Genomic DNA, 23,839 nt, shown 5'->3' on the forward strand with positions numbered 1-23,839 from the left:
AGGCTCCACACTCAGGGTGGAGCCTGATGCAAGAACTCGATCTGGGGACTGGGAGATCATGACCTGAGCTGAAATCAAGAGTGAGATGCCTAACTGACTGAGCCACCCAGGCACCTCTAGAGATACCATTTTAAACTGAAAGTATTTGAGGAAAGAAAAGACCTCAGGATAAGTAATAGACAACAATTTGAGAAAAGGGTCTAAGAAAAAGGGAGTTCAGTGATGAGGGGTCCTATTTTCAGCATAATCCGGTGTGACAATCAGAAAGCAAGTGAGCCAAGAGATAGGGTGAAAGGATGAGACAGAAATAAACAGAATCACAAGTGAAGATCGAGGGAAAGAAGGACCGTCTTCAGGGAAATCATCTGTTGGTTGTTTTACTGCTTCAACAAGGTAGGTCAGAAGACTGTAAATGGGTCTACAGAGGAAAATAACTTGGAACAGCTATTCAGGTAAAGAACACATGGAGAACAGAAAGCACAGTAAACTGCTAATAAAACTGTATCCCCCTAGTATACCCACACATACAGATCAACCATTACCCTGCTATCTGAAATAGTTAAAATCATCAAGTGCTCTCATGACTTTAAAAGCATGTAGGGGCTCCTGGGTGGCTCAGTCGTTTAAGCGTCTGACTCGGCTCAGGTCATGATCTCACGGTTCAGGAGTTTGAGTTCCATGTCAGGCTCTGTCCTGACAGCTCAGAGCCTGGAGCCTGCTTCAAATTCTGTGTCTCCCTCTCTCCCTGTCCCTCCCCCACTTGCATGTGTGCCTGCTCTCTCTCTCAAAAGTAAATAAACATTAAAAAAATTTTTAAATAATAAATAAATAAAATAAAGGCTTGCAAAAATGTCCCTATATCTGGGATGGATTCAGTGGCATGTAGCTCAGACCCAACTTTAAAATAAAAAGAAAATAACATTTGCTATCTATCATGTGCCAAACGCTAGTAAAAGATTTATATGTATTATCTCATTTAATCATTCACTCATTCTATATTTGCTGAACACCAAGTGCTGTGTCACCCCTTTCCCAACAATGTTGTAAGCGTTATTAATCTGCCCAACTTCCATAGGGGGAAAAAAACGTAACACTAAGTGATTGAGTTATGTGCTCAAGGTCACACAACTGATAAATTACTAACTTGGGCATATTTAATTTTTGTTTGGGAACAGTGGATTTGAATAGTCCCTTTGCCATTCAAATGATTTGTGTTTCTGGGAAAGTTACTTACATTTTTTTTCCCTCCTATGTTTCTCATACTGTGAAAGGGGAAAGTGTTAGCACTGTTCTCAAATATGATTTATGACGACTGAAGAATTCTTCAAGGAAAAAAGGGGGGCACTGATAAAATGGAATAGGTGCTATAACTATTATCCATCCCATAAATAGTCCAAGCATATTTTTCTCATGACAACACCACTGCATGAAGCTCTTTCTCCTTGTATTTTTTTCTTATAAAAACACTGTATGTCTACAGACTTTAGGGATATACAAATACTCAAGATTCTTAACTCCAACACAGAATCTGTTTATGGAGGCCACAGCTTCAAATGAATGCTAATATGATGAATTTGAAACTGAAAGCAATCAGCAACTGTGGAAAATGTGGCATTGGCTATGGTTTACATCTTTTAAAGCATATTTGTTCAATATCTATGCTCAGCAAAGCACCTTCCCGTAAGTTTCATATTTATATGTGTCCTTGTAAATATTGTAGCTAGACCTGAGCCTCACTTCCAAATACAACCACCTGATATAAATGGGAAACTTTATAAAGACAAACCTCAGAAACAATTAAAAGTTACATGATGATGGCGTGACCAAACTTTCTCCAAAAATAAAATTTAGTGTTTGAAGTCACATGCTAAAAATCTCTTTGATGTGTAGACTGGCTGATGAATAACTGTTTAGGAAGTTACGTCAACGGCACACATGCTCCAAATACATCCACGGGGTGGCTGAAGAGGAGTAAGTAACATACAAAACTCAGCTTCCAACTTTACAGGCATTCCTTGTGTCTTCCAGAATATACAAGAATTGTATTGTTCAAGGCATGTTCCTTGAGTATCATTTTCATGGAGGGCACAGGGAAACTCTCAGAACCCAAACTCCCAGTGAGATGAAAGAAATGTCTCATTTATTTGTGTAGCATAACAGGGACGGCCCTGCCTGTCACTCCTGAGACAAAGAATTTATTCCTCAGCAATTCTTTTTTTCTCAGAGGCAGCATTCTATTATGGGAAGAGCCCTGGGCTTGCAGCTGAAAATCCGGAGTGCAAGTTCAAACTCTCTCACTGCTCTATACTTCAGGCCAGTGGTGCTCCAGGTGTGGTCCCTAGACTTGCATCGATATCACCTGAGAACTTACCAGGAACGCAAATTCTTGGGCTCCCCAACCTACTGAATCAGAAACTCTACAAGTGTGGCTCAGCCCTCTGTCTTTTCACAAATCACCCAGGGACTCTGATGCCCTCTCAAGTCTAAGGGCAACTGCTGATGCCAAATTAATTCTCCAGAGCGCTGAACAGGAATAATAATACCAGATCTGTCTTCTTCAGTGGGATATTCAATATCAAATTGTTACAAATATTTGATAACATGCAAAATTGCTTTGCAAATCTGCAAATTACTAATAACTGCAAAGAACTGCTTTAGAAATATAACTTTTTGGGAATGCAAACTGGTGCAGCCACTCTGGAAAACAGTATGGAGGTTCCTCAAAAAACTAAAAATAGAACTACCCTATGACCCAGCAATTGCACTACTAGGCATTTATCCAAGTGATACAGATGTGCTGTTTTGAAGGGACACATGCACCCCCATTTTTATAGCAGCACTATCAACAAAAGCCAAAGTATGGAAAGAGCCCAAATGTCCACTGATGGATGAATGGATAAAGAAGATGTGGTATATATAGACAATGGAGTCTTACTCGTCAATCAAAAAGAATGAAATCTTGCCATTTGCAACTACGTGGATGGAACTGGAGGGTATTACGCTAAGTGAAATTAGTCAGTCAGAGAAAGACAAAAATCATATGACTTCACTCATATAAGGACTTTAAGAGACAAAACAGATGAACATAAAGGAAGTGAAGCAAAAATAATATAAAAACAGGGAGGGGGACAAAACAGAAGAGACTCATAAATATGGAGAACAAACTGAGGGTTACTGGAGGGGTTGTGGGAGGGGGAATGAGCTAAATGGGTAAGGGAAACTAAGGAATCTACTCCTGAAATCACTGTTGCACTAATGCTAATTTGGATGTAAATTTAAAATAATAAAAAATAAAATTTTAAAAAATAAAAAGAAATAAAAAAAAGAAATACAACTTTTAGCACCACTTCTCAATCTGAAAAGTACAGTTATGATAGTTCGGGGAGTTTAGATTGCTAATGGAGGGTCTTGATCAAGAGTGTTACAGAAATGTGAAGTTTTCTGTTAGGTCTGCAAATGTTTTATAGACGATATTTTGTCACAAACTTCATATCAAAGACAAATGTCGTGATGCCCCCTGGTGATGATCATTAAAACTTAATCTCAGTTTTATCAGGTCAACTTTTTCTTCAAATAAATGAAAAATAACTGTGCTCTTAAGGGAGAGAGGAGTTACAGAAAGATTTTTGCTTAAAAGATTTTTTTTAATTTAAAAATATTTAAAATATTAAATATTAAAATTATAAAAATTAAAATATTAAAAATATTTGTTTCAAGGAACTAAAATACTCAGCAATTTAATTAGCTTACAGCCTAATGGTAGCTTTTCAAGACAGACTTGAAAAGAATTATTCTACTAGTGGTACAAACTATAACGGTGCTTTGGGAAACAGGGAAGGCATCACAGGGCAGAGACGGAGTTGAACTAAGACTTGTAAGATGATAAAAACTTGGTAGCCTTTACCAGGTCAATATTAACAACATCCAATTATTATTAAACATTCAAAACTGTGTATTTTTGAAAGACAGCTTGGCAATTCCTAAGGAGTGCACCTGTTATGATGAGCATCAGGTTTTGTATGGAGGTGTTAAATCACTATACTGTACACCTGGAATTAATGTTACACTGTTAACTAACCGGAATTTAAATAAAAACTTAAAAAAAAAAAAAAGAAGTAAACATGCAATTACCATACGATTCAGCAATCCCACTTCTAGGTATATACCCAAAAGAAATGAAAACAGAAAATCAAACAGATATTTGTATGTTCATGATCATAGCAGCATTAGTCTCAAAAGCCAAAAGGTGAAGCAACCCAAGTGCTTCAGATGAATGAATAAACAAAATGTGATGTATACATCCAATGGAATATTATTCAGTCCTAAAAAAAGGAAGGAAATTCTGACAAAGGCTATAACATAGATGAACCGTGAAGACATGTTAAAAGTGAAATATGGTCACAAGAAGACAAATTATGGTATGTTTGTATGATGTATATCGTTCTTCAAGGAGGTGGCCAGAGTCGTCAAATGTGTAGACACAGAAAATGGCAGCTATCTGGGGCAGTAGTGTTTAAGGGAAACAAGGTTTTAGTTGGAGATGATAAAACACTTCTGGAGATAGATTATGATGGTTGTACAACATTTTGAGTACATCTAGTGCCATAGAACTAAATACTTAAAAATGGTTAAAATGATCAATTTTGTGTTATGTATATTTTAACACAACAATAACTACATTTTTTCTAAAATAGACTTTATACTTATTTTTCATATTTGAGTCACCTTCGGTACAAACAATTTCTCTAAGGGTAAAAAGCATTGAAATTTCAATTTGGACTTGATCAGAAAAAGGATTTAATAGATCAAAAACTATTTATTGTACACCCTCTGGATAGATGGGCTTCTAATTATTACCTTGCATGTGGAATTATACTTGCTCAGATATAAAATGTGATATCAAAAACTGCCATTTCTTTCCCAAAATTCAAAACTTGTCAAGACCAACTGTTTCTCAGTTCTTGGAAATACGGTAAAGTCAAAATTCATTTATAAATGGGAAAAAAATATTTTTTCATGGTTTATGGCTCAAAAACAACTAACAAAAGTGTCACCTTGGACAAATTACAAAGGATAACAATTTATGCTTTGAAAAGTCATATTTTCAAAAAGTCTGAGGTGACTAAAAGCAGTATATAACAAAAAACACTTAACCGTAACCAATATATTAAAATATTTATGATAGCAATCAGAGTTCACTTAGTTCAAACAGTTTCATTAGGCAGAGAACACACAGGAAGGAATGGGAGAGAACAGGTTTTGAAATTCTAGAACGAAGCAAATCTTTGAGTCATTTGTATAATCCAAGGTTCCAGTTACTACAGGTTTTAAGACTATGCATATTTCTCTAATCTCAATAGCGTAAGTGAAGTCATGTTCTAGTTATAATAGAAGTAGGCTCTACTTACTTCTGATGGAAATGTCTGAATAATATTTCCAGCTATGTCTAGGATTCTTAGGTTTTTAAGACGACAAACTCCCTGTGTCAGAAAACAAGAGAGATTTTTAAAAATCTAGTATGTAGAATCATAAATATTTCTTCTAAGTTCAAACTTGATAGGACTGACCATCTTTCCTAATTACCTGATCGGTTCTTCAGTACATCCTCCCTGAGGAGTTACTATGTCCTGGGGTCCCAGATTCTCTAAGGTCTCCATTACCTCTGACCACTCCAGGGCAACATAACATGGTGGCCAAGAGTCAGACTATTTGTAGGCTCAGATCTCCAACACTATGTAACTACAGACAAATTTCTCAATCTCTTTGTACTTCACTTTCTCCATTTGTAAAATGAAAATGGTAATGGAAGCCCTTACTTTGATATGGTTATTGAATGGGTTAAATAAGTTACTAATCAGTAAGTGCTTACTGAAAGGCCTTATAGTGAGAGAACTCAGTAAACATACTAAAACTAAAATAGAACCTTAGAGAAACAGAAAAACAGATGTAAAAGGTCTATCAACAATTCCAAAGGCATTTATTTCACATCTACCTTTTGCTTAGCTCTGTGCTCACTCAATCCTTTCCTTATACAAAAAAAATTAAACTTACTAGTGTCTCTATCTACATGTCCAATGTGACTGAATAGGCATATACATTCACACACATGTGCAGACACACACATAATTTATAATGTACCAGAAAATGATTCATAATTTGCTCATTACCAAAACAAACTAGTATTTTCTAGAATACCTTATGTATAATGCAGACCAAAAAGCACAATGATAGACTGAATCAGATTAAATGTACAAAGACATAAATAATCATAGGCATTCTTTACATAATAACTTGGGACAGGACTTACTAGGATTTAAATTTTTAGAGTCCAAACTCCTTGGGATTAAAAAAATAATTGTAGTAGGAGTATTGATGGGAAGTCCAGACTTTTAAGTCAGACAGACATGGATTTGAGCCCTTTCTCTGACCTTTGTAAAGTGTGTTTAAGTCGTCTAACCTCTCTGTTCCTTATTTTAGAGTGGGTAAATAAGAAGAGCAACATACCAGAGTTATGAACACTAATAATATAATACTTCATGACCATGATCCTGTTACTACTGTTATTATTTTTCCCTCAAATAAAGGAGTTACACTTCTAACAGATTTACTTTGTAATTTCAGGAAATATTCTTATTTATAGAAATTGGGATTTTTAAGGAATTTAAGAAAAAAATTAATTTTTTTAAGTTTATTTATTCATTTTGAGATAGAGACAGCACGAGTCGAGGAAGGACAGAGAGAGAGAGGGAGAGAATCTCAAGGAGGCCCTGTGCTCTCAGCACAGAACCCGACGAGGGGCTTGAACTCATGAAACCACAAGATCATGACTGGAGCTGAAACTAAGAGTTGCACACTTAACCAACTGAGCCACCCAGGCACCCCAAGAATAACATTTTTGAAATATACCTATTTAAAGCCTACACCTTGCTATATTTTTTTAAAATTTTTTAATGTTTACATTTGAGAGAGAGAGAGAGACACAGTATGGGCAGGTGAGGGGCAGAGAGAGAGGGAGACATGGAATCCGAAGCAGGCTCCAGGCTCCACGATATCAGCACAGAGCTCAATGCAGGGCTCGAACTCATGAACTGTGAGACCATGACCTGAGCTGAAGTTGGACACTTAACCGACTAAGCCACCCAAGTGCCCCATACACCTTGCTATATTTATCACGTTACAGTGTGCACAGAATTTTTAAAGGGAATATTATCCTCTTGAGAGAAAAATGAAACAGTAGGAATGGATCTACCTTTTGTATTCCTCAATTTACTGTATGACATGCATTCCCTCCTATCAAATTAATTTTAATTTGCATAAGGAAGGAAAGTAAACCCATTGACAGGTTCCCAGCAAGAAACAGTACTCTCAAAATGGGAAATTTGAGGAGAGTTTAATAAAACCACCATGTATAAAAGTTTGGCAAGGTTCTGACAAACATCCCCCAAACAGCAGGGAGTTCTTTACTGCCACAGGCCTGAAGAGCCAAGAGAGGTAGTAATGGTCCATATGAGGATCACCTTATACTTACTAACTACGGTCTTCCAGAAAAGTGTGCAAGCAACTTACAACATCCTATCAGGGAGGGTACCAGGGGAATACCATCTGGTACACACTCTCCTCCTCCCTTTCACATCCTACTAGTGGCTATCATTGGCCACATCCAAGAGGAAGTCAGAGGACAAAGAAGCTTACTGATGCCCATGAGGTCAGTCTCCCAGGCACAGAACAGTTTGGAAGAGGATGAAGAGTAGCTGTGTAGGAAAAATGGAAGACAGATAGCACATATTCCAAACCTAAAGTGTACTTACATATTATGCCATACACAGGGTTGCCAGATAAATCACAAGAGGTTCACTTAAATAGAAATTTCAGAGAACAATTTTGTTTACTATAAGTACGTCCCATGCAATATTTGGAACATATTTATACTAAAAAATTATTCGTTCCTTATCTGAAATTCAAATTTAAGTGAGCATCCTGCGTCCCTATTTATTAAATTTGGCACCCCTACTATGTGGAATAATCCAAGTTATTACCCTCCTATGTCATAGGTCTTTGGGAACTAACTATGTCTAATTGGAGGGAAAGCAAATGATGGCTTGTATTGAGATGTCCAAATCTATTCCATAGTCACTCCCCATCATGTGGCAATGAGTTCTTACCCATGAAAATTTGGTTCCACGTTTTGCTTACCTTTGGCAGAACTTCAATGTTGTTCCTGACCAGAAGAAGCTTCTGGAGCTTCTTCAAGAACTTAATCTCTTCAGGTATGCAAATGAGCTGATTGTAGTTAAGGTGAAGTTCAAAAAGATTCTTAAGAAAACAAAGTTCTTTAGGAATGCTGGCTAGCTGGTTATGATTTATACTCAAATATTTAAGGTTTTTTAATCTAAAAAAAAGGATATGAATGATATTCATGAAAATAAGAAAGTCCACTGGGCATACCACTTATCAGAAGTCATGTGTCAATTCATTCTTTTGTAGCTCACCTGAGCCTTACTTTAGTCACAGGTTCACAACTATTACAAATACGTTGAGCATAAAAAATCTTTTCTATAATTTAACTTTTAAAGCTATTTTTAATTGGATAACTTATGTTAAAAGTATTTTTTTATGTTTATTTTTGAGAGAGCACAAGCAGGGGAGAAGCGGGGGGGGGGGGGGCGGGGCGCGGGGAGAGGACACAGACAGGATCTGAAGCAGGCAGGCTCTGCACTGACAGCAGAGAGACTGATGCAGGGCTCAAACTTATGAACAGTGACATTATGACCTGAGCTGAAGTCTGACACTTAACTCACAGAGCCACCCAGGCATCCCTTATGTTAAAAGTATTTTATAAAATCAAAACATAGATTTAAAAAAGAAGAAACTCCATTTTCACTCTTTGTATGTATACGTTGGCTATATTGAAGAGGAAGCCAGAGGACAAAGGAAGACATACATATGCACAAATATACATACACATACATACGTAGACATAAATGGATAGAGGCAGAGATAGAGATATAGGTACAGATTAAATGTCTTGCACCAAACAGATATAAGCACTCTTAGCTGCTATGAAAGATGCAAAGATGAATCAGCCACACATTCTGCCCTTATGTATGTCAGGGTCTAGAAGGAGATATTAGATGGAGCCATAATATGAAGATAGGAAATGCCATCAGACCTGGGGAAAGAGATTAAGGAAATTTGAGTTTCTAATTGCAGATATGGTACATGATGTCTATCACAAGCATTTTGGAAGAACAAACATTTTGAATTTGGCTTTGAATAACAGAACTTGTAAAATCGGGGCAATGGTGGGCACAATAAGCTGAGAAAATACTCATATTTTGAATAAAGGAGAAAGACATTAGTAATGTTGAACACCAACTATGCACCTATGCATTAAATTTAATCATCAGTACAACCCTAAGGTTGGAATTATTACCCTTAATTTAGAAATAAGGAAAATATGGGGTGCCTGGGTGGCTCAGACAGTTAAGCATCCAACTTTGGCTTAGGTCAGATCTCCCGGTTCGAGGGTTCGAGCCCCGCATCAGGCTCTGTGCTGACAGCTCAGAGCTTGGAGCCTGCTTCATATTCTGTCTCCGTCTCTCTCCCTGCCCCTCCCCTGCTTGTATACTATCTTTCTCAAATATAAATAAACATTAATTTTTTTTTTAATGTTCAAGAGAGGAAATACAAACAAACTTACTAGAACCAAAAGCAGGGTCATAGACTACAAAGTCACTATTGAAAAATCTATTGGATTTCTATACTGTAGCCACAAACAATTGGAAAATAATAGGTCTGAAAACTCCATTTACAGTAACATAAAAACACCTATAAAATAGTTAGGAATACATTTAACAAAGGATATGAGAGACTTCTACACCAACAACTAACTGTAAATCATGACAGAAAATTTAAGAGAGCTCTAAATAAAAGTATAGATATGTCTTATTCATATATAAAAAGAAACAATATTGCAAAGATGCCAATTCTCCCCAAATTGATCTACAGTTCAACTCAGCCCAAATAAAAATCTTAACAGTTTCTTTGTGTAAAAATTGAAAAATCAATTTTAAAATTTATATGGATATTCAAAGTAACTAGTGTGGCCAAAACTATTATAAAAAAGACAAAGTCAAGGGGAGCCTAGGTGGCTTAGTCAGTTAAGCACCCAACTCTTGATTTCGGCTCAGGTCATAATCCCAGGGTTGTGAGATTGAGCCCCACGTTGGGCTCTGCACTGATAGTGTGGATCCTACTTGGGATTCTCTCTCCCCCCCTCTCTCTCTGCACCTCCCCCACTCATGCTCTCTCTCTTTCTCAAAATAAATAAATAACCAAAAAAATAAAAAAGTTTTAAGAAAAAAATGACTCTGTGTGTCTGTCGCCTGGTTCTCTTATTTTATTTCATACTATATGTCAGCTGTAACTGACCCTTAGCAATGTTTCTTTCAGTTTATAACTGAGATTTCTCTCAGTTTATAACATGATCTCAGGCTTGTGACATCCAGCCCCAAGACCAGCTCCATGCTGGGTGTAGAGCCTGCTTAAGATTCTCTCCCACTCTCTCCCTGTACCCCTCCCCTGCTTGTGGGCTTCTCCAGTGCCCTAGTCCCCTCAAAAGGCAGTCTTTCAACAAATGGTGCTAGAACAACTGGATAAACATATGGGGAAAAAATCAACTTTGACTATTGCCCCACAGCACACCAGACATTAATTTGAGACGAATGATAGGCCTAAATATAAAAACTAAAACTATAAAGCTTGCAGAAGAAAGTATAGGATAATATCTTGATAACTTTGGGGTAGGCAAATATTTCCTTAAAAGGCCACAGAAAGCACTAATCTGAAAATAAAAATATTTATAAATTGGCCTTTATCAAAGTTAAAAATTTCAGTTCTTCTCTAAGTACTGTTAAGAAAATTAAAAGGCAAGCCACATAATAGAAGAAATATCTGCGATACATACACTTATGAAAATACTTGTATCCAGAATACATAAAGAACTCTTTTTTTAAATGTTTGTTTATTTATTTTGAGAGAAAGTGCATGCATGCACACAGGGGAGAGGAGAGAGAGGAGAGAGAGAGGGTGAGACAGCCAATCCCAAGCAGGTTCTGCAATGTCAGTGCACAGCCCTAGGCAGGCCTCCAACTCACTAACAGTGAGATCATTACTTGAGCCGAAATCAAAAGTAGGACACTTAACCCACTGAGCCACCCAGGCGCCCCTAAAGGACCCTTACAAGTCAATTCTAGGAAAGAAAAAAACATAATTTTTATACATGGAAAAAATATTTGATACAAGCACTTCACTAAAGAAGATACATAAATGGGCAATGAGAACATGAAAAGGTGCTCAATTGTCATTAGACATTAGGGAAATGCAAACTAAAAATACCCTAAGATGTGATTTCATACCCACTACAATGGTTAACATTTTTAAAACTGCTGGGGATGTAAAATGGTACAACCACATTGCAAAACAACTGGCAGTTCTTTATAAATTAACATATACACCTACACTCCTACTCTACAACTTTACAACTCTACTCCTAGGAATTGAAATGAAAAGTAAATTAAACATATGTCCGCAAAAAGACTTGCACAAGAATATTTATAATAGCTTAATTCATTATAGCCCCAAATGGGAAATAATCCAAATGTCTATAAACAGGAGAAAATAATTTGTGGCATAATTCATGCAATGAAATGCTACTGGGGATAAACAAAAAACAACAAACTGCTGACAAATGCAACAATAAGGTGAATCTCAAAAAAACATATGCTCAGCAAAAGACAGGCACAAAAGAATATATACTGTATGATTCCATTTCTTTAGTTCCAGAACAAGTAAAACTAATCTGTAGAGGTAGAAATCAGAATAGTAGTTGCTTATGAGAGGTAAGAATTTACTGGAAATGTAAGAGGAAATTTGTAGGTTGAAGGAAATGTCTGATACCTTACTGGTGTGTATACATTTGTCCAAACTCATTGAATGGAACACTCACTATTTTTGTGTAACGTGGTATTCAGCAGAGAGAAAAGGCCATTAGACTTGATTGCCCAAAGGACATTAATGAACTTTGAAAATAATATTCAGTAGAACGAAGAGGGAAAAAACAGAATTTCAAGGGGTTAAGTAGGAAACAAAAGCAATAGACAGATGGCAGTTTAGAGAACTCTGGTTATGGAGAGACCATGAGGGAGGAGAAAAGGCAAGAAGTAGACTTTGTCTTTTTTTTTTTTTTTTTTTTTAAAAAAAATTTTTTTTTCAACGTTTTTATTTATTTTTTGGGACAGAGAGAGACAGAGCATGAACGGGGGAGGGGCAGAGAGAGAGGGAGACACAGAATCGGAAACAGGCTCCAGGCTCTGAGCCATCAGCCCAGAGCCTGACGCGGGGCTCGAACTCACGGACCGCGAGATCGTGACCTGGCTGAAGTCGGACGCCCAACCGACTGCGCCACCCAGGTGCCCCAGAAGTAGACTTTGTCTTAAGGTCTGCTTAAGGCAAGATAAAGAGGCTGAAAAGAAAGGAATGAAGGGAGTGCAAATTTCTCAGTAAAATAAGGTGCAAAGTCATTTGCAGAGAGGATATAGAGTCAAAAATGGACGACCTAGTGTTAAAAGAGTGAAAATGTGTGGAGTAGGTCCTGTGGAGAAAGGGACAAGGAATTTTCTTCATTAATCATTGTTATAATCACTATTTTAATTGATTCTACTCTGAATTAATATTATGGCAGCTGGCTTTTCATTTTGTCATTATTTCAAGGCACTAAGCTGGGCTCAGAGGCTACTGTAAATTAGTCGTCACTCATTGGTTGAAAAAGAGCAGAAGAGAAAACAAGGAATGGCTACGTTGCCATTTCCAGGAGCAGGGAGACCTTCCCTACTCTTCCAAGAGAAAACCACAGGAGGTACACTTGCAGCTTCTCCCTGCCCTCTTCCTCTCCAGTGGGCCAAAGAATAATTTCACTGACTGGCGAGTTTGGAGGAAGAACTGTGCCTACTGGTTTCGTCTCTTCCTTTTTCCCTCTTTCTTTCAGAGACATCCTGTTCCCAGGATGCCCCACGTTCTCGGTTCTCGCTTTCCTTCTGTGGTTGTGCCACTCTGCCCATATAGAGTTGTTTGGGGGCAAAACTCTGACCTGTCCAGGTTCCACTCCAAGTCCATAAACCATTACTCTGTAGTTTAAGTAAGCCAAGAAACAGAATGTTCCCCCTCCCAGGTTCTAAACAAATTGAGAAATGAGACACGAGATTCAGAACGAAGGTAATCACACATCAGCATAGAGCTTCCATGAACATTCTCAGGCTTCCTACCAGCCCTCCACTGAATTAACCACACCCATCCAGTCCCAGCCTTTCCTCCTAAGGCAGCTGCTTACTTGGTGGCAGAGTAAAAAGAGGATGCTGAGCCATGTATGCTCAATGCTTTTCCCAAATTCACCACTAAGTCAATCTTCTGCCTTTAAAAAGGAATGAATGGGAGGAACAGAAGGGAAAATAAAAATAATAACCAATAATAAAAAAAGTTGGCATCCACGGAGCAATTTACTACGTCCCAGGCTCAAGCCTAAATATTTTTGGTTAATTAGAATATTTAACTGTCAAGACTACCTTATGAACAGGCACTATTATTGTTCTCCTGTTTCAGTTGCAGACACTAAGGCATGGGAAGGCGAAGAAACTTTCCCAAGGTCAGAAAATGGAAATACTGCTTGAGGAGGTGACCAATCAGCTTACATAAAGGACACAGCCAGAATACAGACAATCCAGAATTATCTATAAAATAGCATCTACCTATATATTTTGTAACCCTACTTTCTTCAGTAAAAGCTTTCATTTCATTGAAATTTCTAACATATCGCTATAGATTTATATAGTTCTTTGAATATTACGCTTAGTACTCCAAACAGAGCTAAGCTGAATTGTGAAGTCATAATATGTTATAGCTGCAAAGGTTCTGAAGTTCATCTGCTCAAAATTTTTCCTTTAGAGGTAAGAAAGCTAAGGTGCAGTTAAATTACTCGCCCAAAGTCATAAGGCTAGTTGCACAAAGATATGACCTAGTCCCCCAGATCTTCCCTTTTTTCGTTGTATCATTGATACACAAATCCATTGAGAAGCTGAATAAATGAAGGAGCAAACAGACAGCTATTGGCATTTTCATCATTATGTTCCTTTTCTTCAGAAAGTAGAACACTTAAAACTTTTTTCTAGTTACTCTGACTAGAAACATTACTTTCTCTGTGAAAATCTCTCTGGGAAGCATAATATATTGGCTAGAGGTATAGACAAGTGAATTGGAATAGACTTTAGGGGCTGCAAAAATCCCTTTGTTAAAGACTGTTCATAGTTTTGTATCCTTCAAAAATCTGGATGCTCTTATGTTGTAACACATCTGTTTCTATTCAACAGGCAATAAAGAGAATCTCCAAAGTCAAGTAAACTCAAGTAGGGTTTTTTCTCCATCTGTCGGAGGAAAAGCCCAAGAGACCATTTTGCCTGCAGAAGGACAAGGCCCTCAGCTGGCTCCAGAAAGCCACTGTAACAGCAGCCCATCTGTGCAGATGTGCAGGATAAGATGTGCAGCATTTTGTTGCTGTTAATGATAATAAAATGTGGGGGTTTTTAATGAAAATGATTATCTTGATTTTCAACACCTTGCTTTTCTATTACCTTTTCTATCAAGCTGAAAATGTTTTCCAATACTTATATGAAGTAAAATTTCATGTCCCCAGTCCCATATCAGGGCAGACTGCAAGAACCCCAGAGTTAGGAAATCAATATTACAATCAACTTTAGAACTTTAATGTTTCGAACCCTCACCCTTACACCAAGACCACCAAGTTATGCTATTTCTCATTTCCCTCAAGTGTTCAGAGAATCACCTGCTTAAAATTAGCTTAAAATTTTAATCACCTGCTTAAAATTAAAACCCCACAAGGACTTGAGGCCATTGAGGCACAACAGATGACCAGGGTGGGGCTGGGGAAGGGCTGTTTAACCAAGTCTCACTATAAACAAAATTACCTGCTGATTTCTTGAGGAATCCATGCCAGCTCATTGTTGTTCAGATTAAGCAGAATCAAATTCTGTAAGCCATCTGTCAGAAAATCATTTTAATCACATTAGCCATCTCTTACAAAATAACTTGCAGCCACTTTTCAATATACCGTTGTTTTCCTTCTGGTTTCTTGCCTTGGCTAAGGCTCTTGGGGTTCCTGGTGACAGATACCCTCTTAAACTAGCTTCAGCTAAAAAGGGGGGAATTTATCACATCTTCTTCATCCATTCATCTGTTGCTGGGCAACCGGGCTCTTCCCGTACTTTGGCTATTATTGATAGCACCGCTACAAACATTGGGGTGCGCATGACCCTTAGAAACAGCACCCCTGTATCCTTTGGAGAAATAAAGGTTATGCTTTAGTTTCAACTCACAAGGGTTGTCCTATAAATGCTTGTTGAGTGAATGAATCATTCCAAAGCTTCCTCCTTACAGGCCACACTCACCCATCCATCAGCAAGACTTGGGGAGAGCAGTCAAATGGGGGGGGAGGGGGTGCCACCCCCTCCCCCCGCCACGGGAGCCACCCCCCACCCCTTCCCCCCACAGCAGCCGGGCTGCAGACCCCGAGTCGCACGGGCAGTGCGCAGAGCGGCCTCCCAGACCTCCGGCGACCGTGCGGGCACGTGTGCGCACTCACGCGGGCACGCACGCGTACCTCGTCTCTCCGCACATGCGCACGCCCCTCGGGCCGGTACTGGGCACCCCCCCCCCCCCCCCGCAGCCCCGCCGCTACACGTGACCGCCGGGAGGCGGCCCAGGGTGGCGCTCTTTTTGGGGCCGAGCCCGTGAACCTGCACCGTGAGGAGGACCGGAAATGGGCGTACCGTGTGCACAAGTGCCCCCGGAGCTCCAGGGCCCCCGTGTCCTTGAAGCGGGGACGCGTCAACGTGCGCTAGCACGTGGCGGGAGTACTCCCGGATATTCTTTGCCCCGGGCCGGAAGGGGCTGACGCATTCTCTGTCGCATGTCCTGGGGGCTGCGTCCTCCACGGCCACCAGCCTCTCTGCACGGAGCTCAAGGCCAGATGGACGGACTGGGGGCTTTCGCACTTATCCTCCTTGCCGGCTCGTTGAACCGACAGCACTGCGTGTCCACGCAGCGTATCAGGCGCACCTCCCCGGCACAGAATTCTGAGATGGCGCTGTCCTGCAGGCCGGCCAGTGGGAAAACTTCCAGGTGTGCAGCTTGCCAGCCTCTCGTTGAGGCCCATCTCCCCAGGCAGCACCACCAGGCTCTTGAACTCTACATCTGTGACTCCAGATGTGGTGCACGGTGGCTCCAGGTACATCTCCGTGGTAAGCTTCTCCCTTTTGGGCTTGGCTTTGAACTTCCCTGAGAACCAGGCCATGGCTGTTCCTGCCTCCCAATACACTGGGCCCTCAGCCCTCGGGATGGGGGGGGGGGGGGGGTGGGTGGGTATATCATATTAATATAAATATATGTGTATATATACATAACCTATATGGAGTGCTATGTAATTATAGGCTCATATAGATACGTTTGGCTGTGTATGTATATACATAGGCCTTTGGTTGCTCTTGGTAATCACAGAAATGATCATGCCAGGGTTTCTTGGGCTTCTCATGCTTCTTCTGAACCACTGAACCAGGTTGTGATGTCCAAAGACACCATACCACGCTGTAGGCTAATGCTGTCTTTCCCAGGAGCTGCTCAAAGTCTGGGGGGATATACTCTCCGGGAGTCTCTGCAGAACGTAGAGTTTTATTTCTCATTACAGCTTCTCTCAGCTTCACATTCATATTGTCTCTCGCTACTCCTTTCTTTCCCCCATTCCCCAGGCTTTTCTTTTGAACAGATTTTCTCTAATTTTCCCTATATTGATAGCCATCCTACAGCTCCTGCGTTTGTATGTTCACAGACAGGGTAGACAGTTCTTGAACTGAAATGCCTGCAGGAGCTGAGAAGTTAACTCAAACGGTAGTAGTGGCCCTGGCCAGAGTGTAACTGGCAGGAGTGTGCTGAACTGGTGAGCACCGGCCTTATCTAACAGGCCAGCTGCCATTCAGCCAGCCCGTGGCCATTGCTATCATGTAGGAATATGCTTCCAGTATTGCCGTGTCTTTCTTTCTTAAAACAAGCGGATGAAAAAGATCCAGAGAACCAGATTTTTTTCTTTTTGTGAACTCTTTTGATTTGCAAGTTTTGGTACCCTAATTCACATTTTTTAAAAGGCAATCAAAATAGAACCAACTTATTTGTGAACCAGTTTCAGCCCACAGGCCACCAGTTTGCAACCTCTGCCTTAGTTCATATGATTAGCTCAGACCGATTAAACTGTTTTGGATTCTGTCGTAATTCCCAAGAAGGAGACAAGTACTGGCCCACCATGGGACACAAATCTAGCTCTGGCCCAGCCCCCTGGTCTGGTGAGGGGGGACAGAGTCATGTAATACATGCCAGATAATGCTCAACTACCTGACACAAAACTGCTTCTGCCCTTGGTTAATAAGAACATGCCATAGAACATAACTTCTGCCACTCACATGGGATTTCCAAAGTTCAACAGCCCAAAACCAAGAAATCCAGAGACTACTGTACAGAGATTACATATATTTTATAAACCTCAAATTTATGGGCACACAAGACAAAATTTTTCTTTAAGAAAGCCTTAAATTAGCATCAATTAGGTTGCGTAATATTATTTATATGTGTCAGGTTTTGCCCATGTTTGTCCCCAAAGTAGAGTTTGTAAAATAGTTTATAAAATTCTCTGCTTGTTTTCATGCCCTTAATTTTTTCGCATGTAAACTGTTTTCTTCCTAAGTAGATTGTAATTGAACCCTGAATCAATGGCTTTGCATATATAATGTGCATGAACATTAATAAGTGTTTGTTACTGTTCTTATTTTGAAGAAAAAATATTTCTCCAAGATACATGATTTAAGATCTTAAAGTAAAGAGATGGTACCAGAGTCTGTTTGTGCTGTTTGCCAAATATACCCCTAATTTCGCCCCCCCCCCAATGATATCCTTAGTAAATTCTGCTTAATGATGACAGGAATTATATATAGCACCCATATCTCAAAAGTCCACAGAACCTTATAAATTTCATAGCATAGCATTAGTTTTATTAGTAGAGTCAAAGCCTTATAATGACAAAGTGTTGTACATGAGTATATGAAGCTATCAAAATCACCTAGATCTCTTTGTCATATGCTTTGTCTTTAAGCCCACTCCACCTGTATTCAATTGGAAGAGTGTCCTATTGAATGGAGAAGTTATAGTTTGAAAGGAAACACCAAAAAAAAAAATGCCAATTATTGGATCTCATTTTTTCTTTAAAGTCCTCCTCAAATTGATTTCAATCTTAACATCTTGATCAAAGATTGTAGCTTAAAATTGAGACAAAATAAAAAGTGTAAAAAATAAGGAGAACTTTTCTTGATTTGATTTTCAACTAGTCTCCTCTTAGGTACAGAGAAAGGGTGCCCAGATTCAAGAGTCAAAATATACACTGATTCTGAAAACGGGATATTCATTAATCTAATACTAACTTCTTTTCTTAGATCCACCTAGTACAATAGTTGAAAAAAAAGTCCCAAGAATTCCTTAATTTCAAGAACAATGTGTAAATAACTCCAACAAAAAATTATTAAAAGGTAAAATTTTTTACTTTTGCATTTGTTCAATATAAGGATATTAAGTTTGGCCTTATAATGTTGCTCTTCTATGACTAACTTACCACATGCTCCAGATGAAAATTTACAAATCTTATTTCCAAATAAATGAAGCTTCTTCAGGGATATAAGGTATTTCATCTCTTCTGGAATTTCTTCTAAAAGATTATTTCCCAGATTTAGTACTGTCAACTGTAAACATACATAAATTTAATGAACGCATGTATTATTCACCTTCAAAGAAAAGACCCTGACTAGTCAGAGCAACCTTGAAAAAGAAAAGCAAAGATAGAGGCATCACAGTTCCTGACTTTAAGGTATATTGCAAAGCTGTAGTGATCAAGACGGTATGGTACTGGCACAAAAACAGACACATAGATCAATAGAACAGAATAGAAAACCCAGAAATGGACTCACAACCATAAGGTCAACTAATCTTTAACAAAGCAGGAAAGAATATCCAATGGAAAGAAGACAGTCTCTTCAACAAATGGTGCTGGAAAAACTGGACAGCAACATGCAAAAGAAAAAAACTAGACCACATTCTTGCACCATACACAAAAATAAATTCAAAGTGGATGAAAGACCTACATGTGAGACAGGAAACAATCAAAATCCTAGAGGAGTACACAGGCAGCAATCTCTTTGACCTCGGCCAGAGCAACTCCTTAATAGACATGTCTCCAGAGGCAAGGAAAATAAAAGCAAAAATAAACTATTGGGACTTGATCAAAATAAAAAGCTTCTGCACAGCAAAGTAAACAATCAACAAAACTAAAAGACAGCCTTCAGAATGGGAGAAGATATTTGTAAATGACGTATCTGGTAAAGGGTTAGTATCCAAAATATATAAATAATTAATAAAACTCCACACCTAACAAATAATCCAGTTAAAAAATGGGCAGAAGACATTTTTTTCAAAGAAGACATCCAGACGGCTAATAGATACATGAAAAGATGCTCAACATCAGTCATCATCAGGGAAATATGAATCAAAACTGCAATGAGATACCATCTCATACCTGTCAGAATGGCTAAAATTAGCAACACAGGAAACAACAGATGTTGGCAAGGATGCAGGGAGAGGGGAATCTGCACTGCTGGTGGGAATGCAAACTGGTGCAGCCACTCTGGAAAACAGTATGGAGGTTCCTCAAAAAGTTAAATATATTGGGGCACCTGGGTGGCTCAGTCGGTTGAGCGTCCGACTTCGGCTCAGGTCACGATCTCGCCGTCTGTGAGTTCGAGCCCCGCGTCGGGCTCTGGGCTGATGGCTCAGAGCCTGGAGCCTGCTTCTGATTCTGTGTCTCCCTCTCTCTCTGCCCCTCCCCCATTCATGCTCTGTCTCTCTCTCTGTCTCAAAAATAAATAAATGTTAAAAAAAAAATAAAAAAAAAAAGTTAAATATAGTACTACACTAAGACCCAGCAATTGCACTACTAAGTATTTATCCATAGTATGCAAAAATATTGATTCAAAGGGATGCACCCCAATGTTTATAGCAGCACTATCAATAATAGCCAATTATGGGAAAAGCCCAAATGTCCATCAACTGATGAATGGATAAAGAAAATGTGGTGTATATATATATGTATGTATATATATATATGGAATGGAGTATCACTCAGCCATCAAAAAGAATGAAATCATGCCATTTTCAACAATGTGGATGGAGCCAGAGAATATTATGCTAAGCAAAATAAGTCAGAAAAAGACAAATACTGTATGATTTCATTCATATGTGGAATTTAGGAAACAAAACAGATGAACATAGTGGGGAAAAAAGAGAGCAAACCATAAAGCAGACTTTTAGCTATAGAGAACAAATTAACATTTGCTGGAGGGGAGGTGAGCAGGGGGATGGGTTAAATGAGTGATGAGTATTGAAGAGGGTGCTTGTGATGAGCACTGGATGTGGTATCTAAGTGACGAATCACTAAATTCTAAACATGTAACTGATATTACACTGTATGTTCACTAGCTGGAATTGAAATAAATACTTGGAAGAAAAAAATTAAATTTAAAAAACAGTCTTTTGGGTACGTTGCATGAAAAATGGAAATGATAAGACACAAGAAAAGTACGTGTCAGAATAAAAATATTGGAATAGAAATGAGAAATGTTAGGAAGAATGTGCTGAAAATAATATAGTAATTCAAAACAAGGAAAGGCCAACTAAATTGACTGCTATGAAAAATAGCATCATTATTCTTGGTTATTGTTCTATATAAAATTCTTTCTATTCAAAATTTATGTCTGACAATGCCTTACACATATGTGATACCTTACAATTTCAACATTAAAATTATTTTTATATATATTTTAAAAAGGACCTTTGTTGAGATTCATGTAACCTAAGAAAATGTCAGCATAATCTTAAACAATTATTTCACATACACCTAAAATGAGCTTTATAACTAAAGTTTATTTAATATTCATGTTCAAACATCTTATGTTAATTAAAGCACAATTTAATTTTTAATTAAACCACTGAACTTTATTAAAATTGTAATGCAAACCATTCCAAAGGCATTTAAAAACACAAATGATTCATTCGTAATTCACTTGAGCATCTCAAAGAGTATCCTAATATTGCGACCCACAGAATCAAAACCTTTAAAAAGTTGGCAAAGGATTTATCAAGATAAGTGTACTCTTAATCCCCTTTATCTGTTTCACCCCCCTCTTATCTTGTAGACTTATCTTGATGAGCACCGAGAAATATATAGAACTTAAATCAGTATATTGTACACCTGAAACTAATATAGCATTGTCTGTTAATTATACTTGAGTTAAAAAAAAAAAAAAAAAACTTGGCAAAGGGGCTAATTTCTTGAAATTAGAAATTAGGACCCAGGATCTGAGATCCTCCTATCATATAATGACTGATGGGTCAGATATAGGAAGAACCGCACATAAGAAAGAAAGATACTCCTTGATCTTCTAATCCAATATATCACTGGATTGGTCCCTAAAAAATTATAATTTTTTTTATTTGAGATCTAATTGTAACCTCCAAGATATAAAAAGAGTCTTTTCTTTCACTCCCAAACAGAATTTACCATTCATATTTCAATACCAACTCCTGGTTTCAACACCAGCCTTCAGAGTTTTAATATTAAAACGTATAAAAAAGGAATCACAGGAGTCTTTAGTCTTTCTTTTTAATTTTTTTTTTTTTTTACATTTATTTATTTTTGAGAGACAGAGAGACAGAGCACAAGTGGGGGAGGGGCAGAGAGAGAGGGAGACACAGAATCCGAAGCAGGCTCCAGGCTCTGAGCCATCAGCACAGAGCCCGACACGGGGCTCAAACTCACGAACCGTGAGATCATGACCTGAGCCGAAGTCGGACACTCAACCGACTGAGCCACCCAGGCACCCCTCTTTTTTTTTTTAAAGTAAGTTCTACACCCAAGGTGGGGCTTGAACTAACGATACCGAGATCGAGAGTCACATGCTCTACCGACTGAGCCAGACAGGTGCCCCAGAATAATGGGAGTCTTGACAAATTAATGGCTTTAACATAAGACAAGAAAAATAAGAATTTTTAGGCAAATTATGGTTTATATTTCAATATCATCTGGTATTTGATTTGGATGTATGTTAACGGTTTAAAGTAATATAAAGCATAGTATATTTACAATGAAATTCCATGTCCTGAGAATTCATGGAAAAGGTTTTGCTTTTATACCTGCCTTCCACTGAGAATGACCATCATATACCATCTTGAAGGCTTTATTCTTTTGTAAAGGTGAAGTTCAAATATATTCATGTAGCCATTCTAGTGGAAAGACTTAATCCAGAGTCTATGCTTATATTACTTTCCTATTGGACTATAACAAATTACCACAAACTTAGCGACTTAAAACAAGGCAAATTTATTATCAGATGAAATGAAATGGGTTTCACTGACCTAAAAACAAAGGGTTGACAGGGCTTCATTTCTTTCTGGAGAAAAGTAGACAGTTATAAATGCAAGTCTGGAATTCTCTGCAGTAGTCAAGACCAGAGGGTGAAATCTGAGCTTTTACCAGGTAAAAGGTATCATGTGGGATGGTAAGAGATCAGTGAGGATGAGGGTGTGAGGAGAGGATTGAGACTAGCAAAGGGGGAGAAGGAATGGCCAGTGAGGTAGACAGGGAGGGTGTGACACCTACAGCGTCTGGTAGAGCAGATCTGCTTTATTGAAACAGTGTTCAGTCTTCAGGAACTGGATTTTTCCTATGGAGGACTTTCTCCTGCATCCTTCTGTGAAGAATTTCCTTTGGTTACTAGGAGACACTTTACCTGGAAATGCCTGGAAGGTTATGCCTCTACTCCATCCTCCTAAGGTGGCCTATATCCCATAATGGATGCAGGGATGTAACAGCCAGCCCCTTTGCCTCTGTGGCGCAAGGCATGTTCCAGAACTCTGATGGGATAAGGCTGAGGCTAAATTTCTCCTGAAATCACATCATAACCTTAATTCTTTCCCTGCCCTGTTGTTCTTCCTCACACTTTTACAGGTTTATTCTGAGAGCACAGCCTCAATAAATGACAAAAATCTGTGACTTAGGTTCTCCAACATACGTGGTGTCACAGAAGCCAAGGGGAAAGAAAAGGAAAAGAAAGCTGTTTTTAAAAAGAAGATACAGGTCAGATCCCAAGGGAAAGTTAAGTAAAATAAAAGCATAGAAATAACCACAGGATTTAGCAACATGAAAATCATTAGTGGCCTTCGCAATAGGGGTGAAGTGTTGGGGAAGAAATGCTGATTGAAGTGGGCTATGGAGAAAATGTGAAAAAGTGAAGATAATGGGTAACAGACAATTCTTTTAAGAACTTTTGCTATAAAGGGATCTTAAAAACTTATCAGGGAGCTGTAGGGTTTGTTTCTTCAAAAATAAAAGATAGTATAGCTTATTGATATGCTGATTGAAATAATTCTGCAGAGAATGAGAAACTAATGATATAAGGAGAGGGATCATTGCAGGATCAAAATCTTTCAGAAAGTGAAGGGCACCTGGCGGGCTCAGTTCATAGAACATACGATTCCTGATCTCAGGATGGTGAGTTCAAGCCCCACATTGGGTGTGGAGCCTACTTTAAAAAAAATCCTTTAGAAAATGAGAAAGGATGTGATCCGG

The 23,839-nt window shown here is 38.6% G+C and overlaps 1 protein-coding gene across 1 annotated transcript in view; it reads right to left on the minus strand.

The window, feature by feature from the left end:
- Positions 1-23,839, minus strand: part of LRRC69 (leucine rich repeat containing 69) — a 78,440-nt gene that overhangs the window by 45,163 nt on the left and 9,438 nt on the right. Inside the window, exons 2-5 of the mRNA XM_045454280.1 lie at positions 18,776-18,902; positions 15,036-15,108; positions 8,194-8,389; positions 5,409-5,480 (exon numbers count right to left, since the gene is read on the minus strand). Of these exons, the coding sequence (XP_045310236.1) occupies positions 5,409-5,480; positions 8,194-8,389; positions 15,036-15,108; positions 18,776-18,902 (468 nt within the window). The remainder of the gene's footprint in view (positions 1-5,408; positions 5,481-8,193; positions 8,390-15,035; positions 15,109-18,775; positions 18,903-23,839) is intronic.

Source organism: Leopardus geoffroyi, chromosome C3 (genome assembly GCF_018350155.1).
Source record: "Leopardus geoffroyi isolate Oge1 chromosome C3, O.geoffroyi_Oge1_pat1.0, whole genome shotgun sequence".
NCBI classification, from domain to species: domain Eukaryota; kingdom Metazoa; phylum Chordata; class Mammalia; order Carnivora; family Felidae; genus Leopardus; species Leopardus geoffroyi.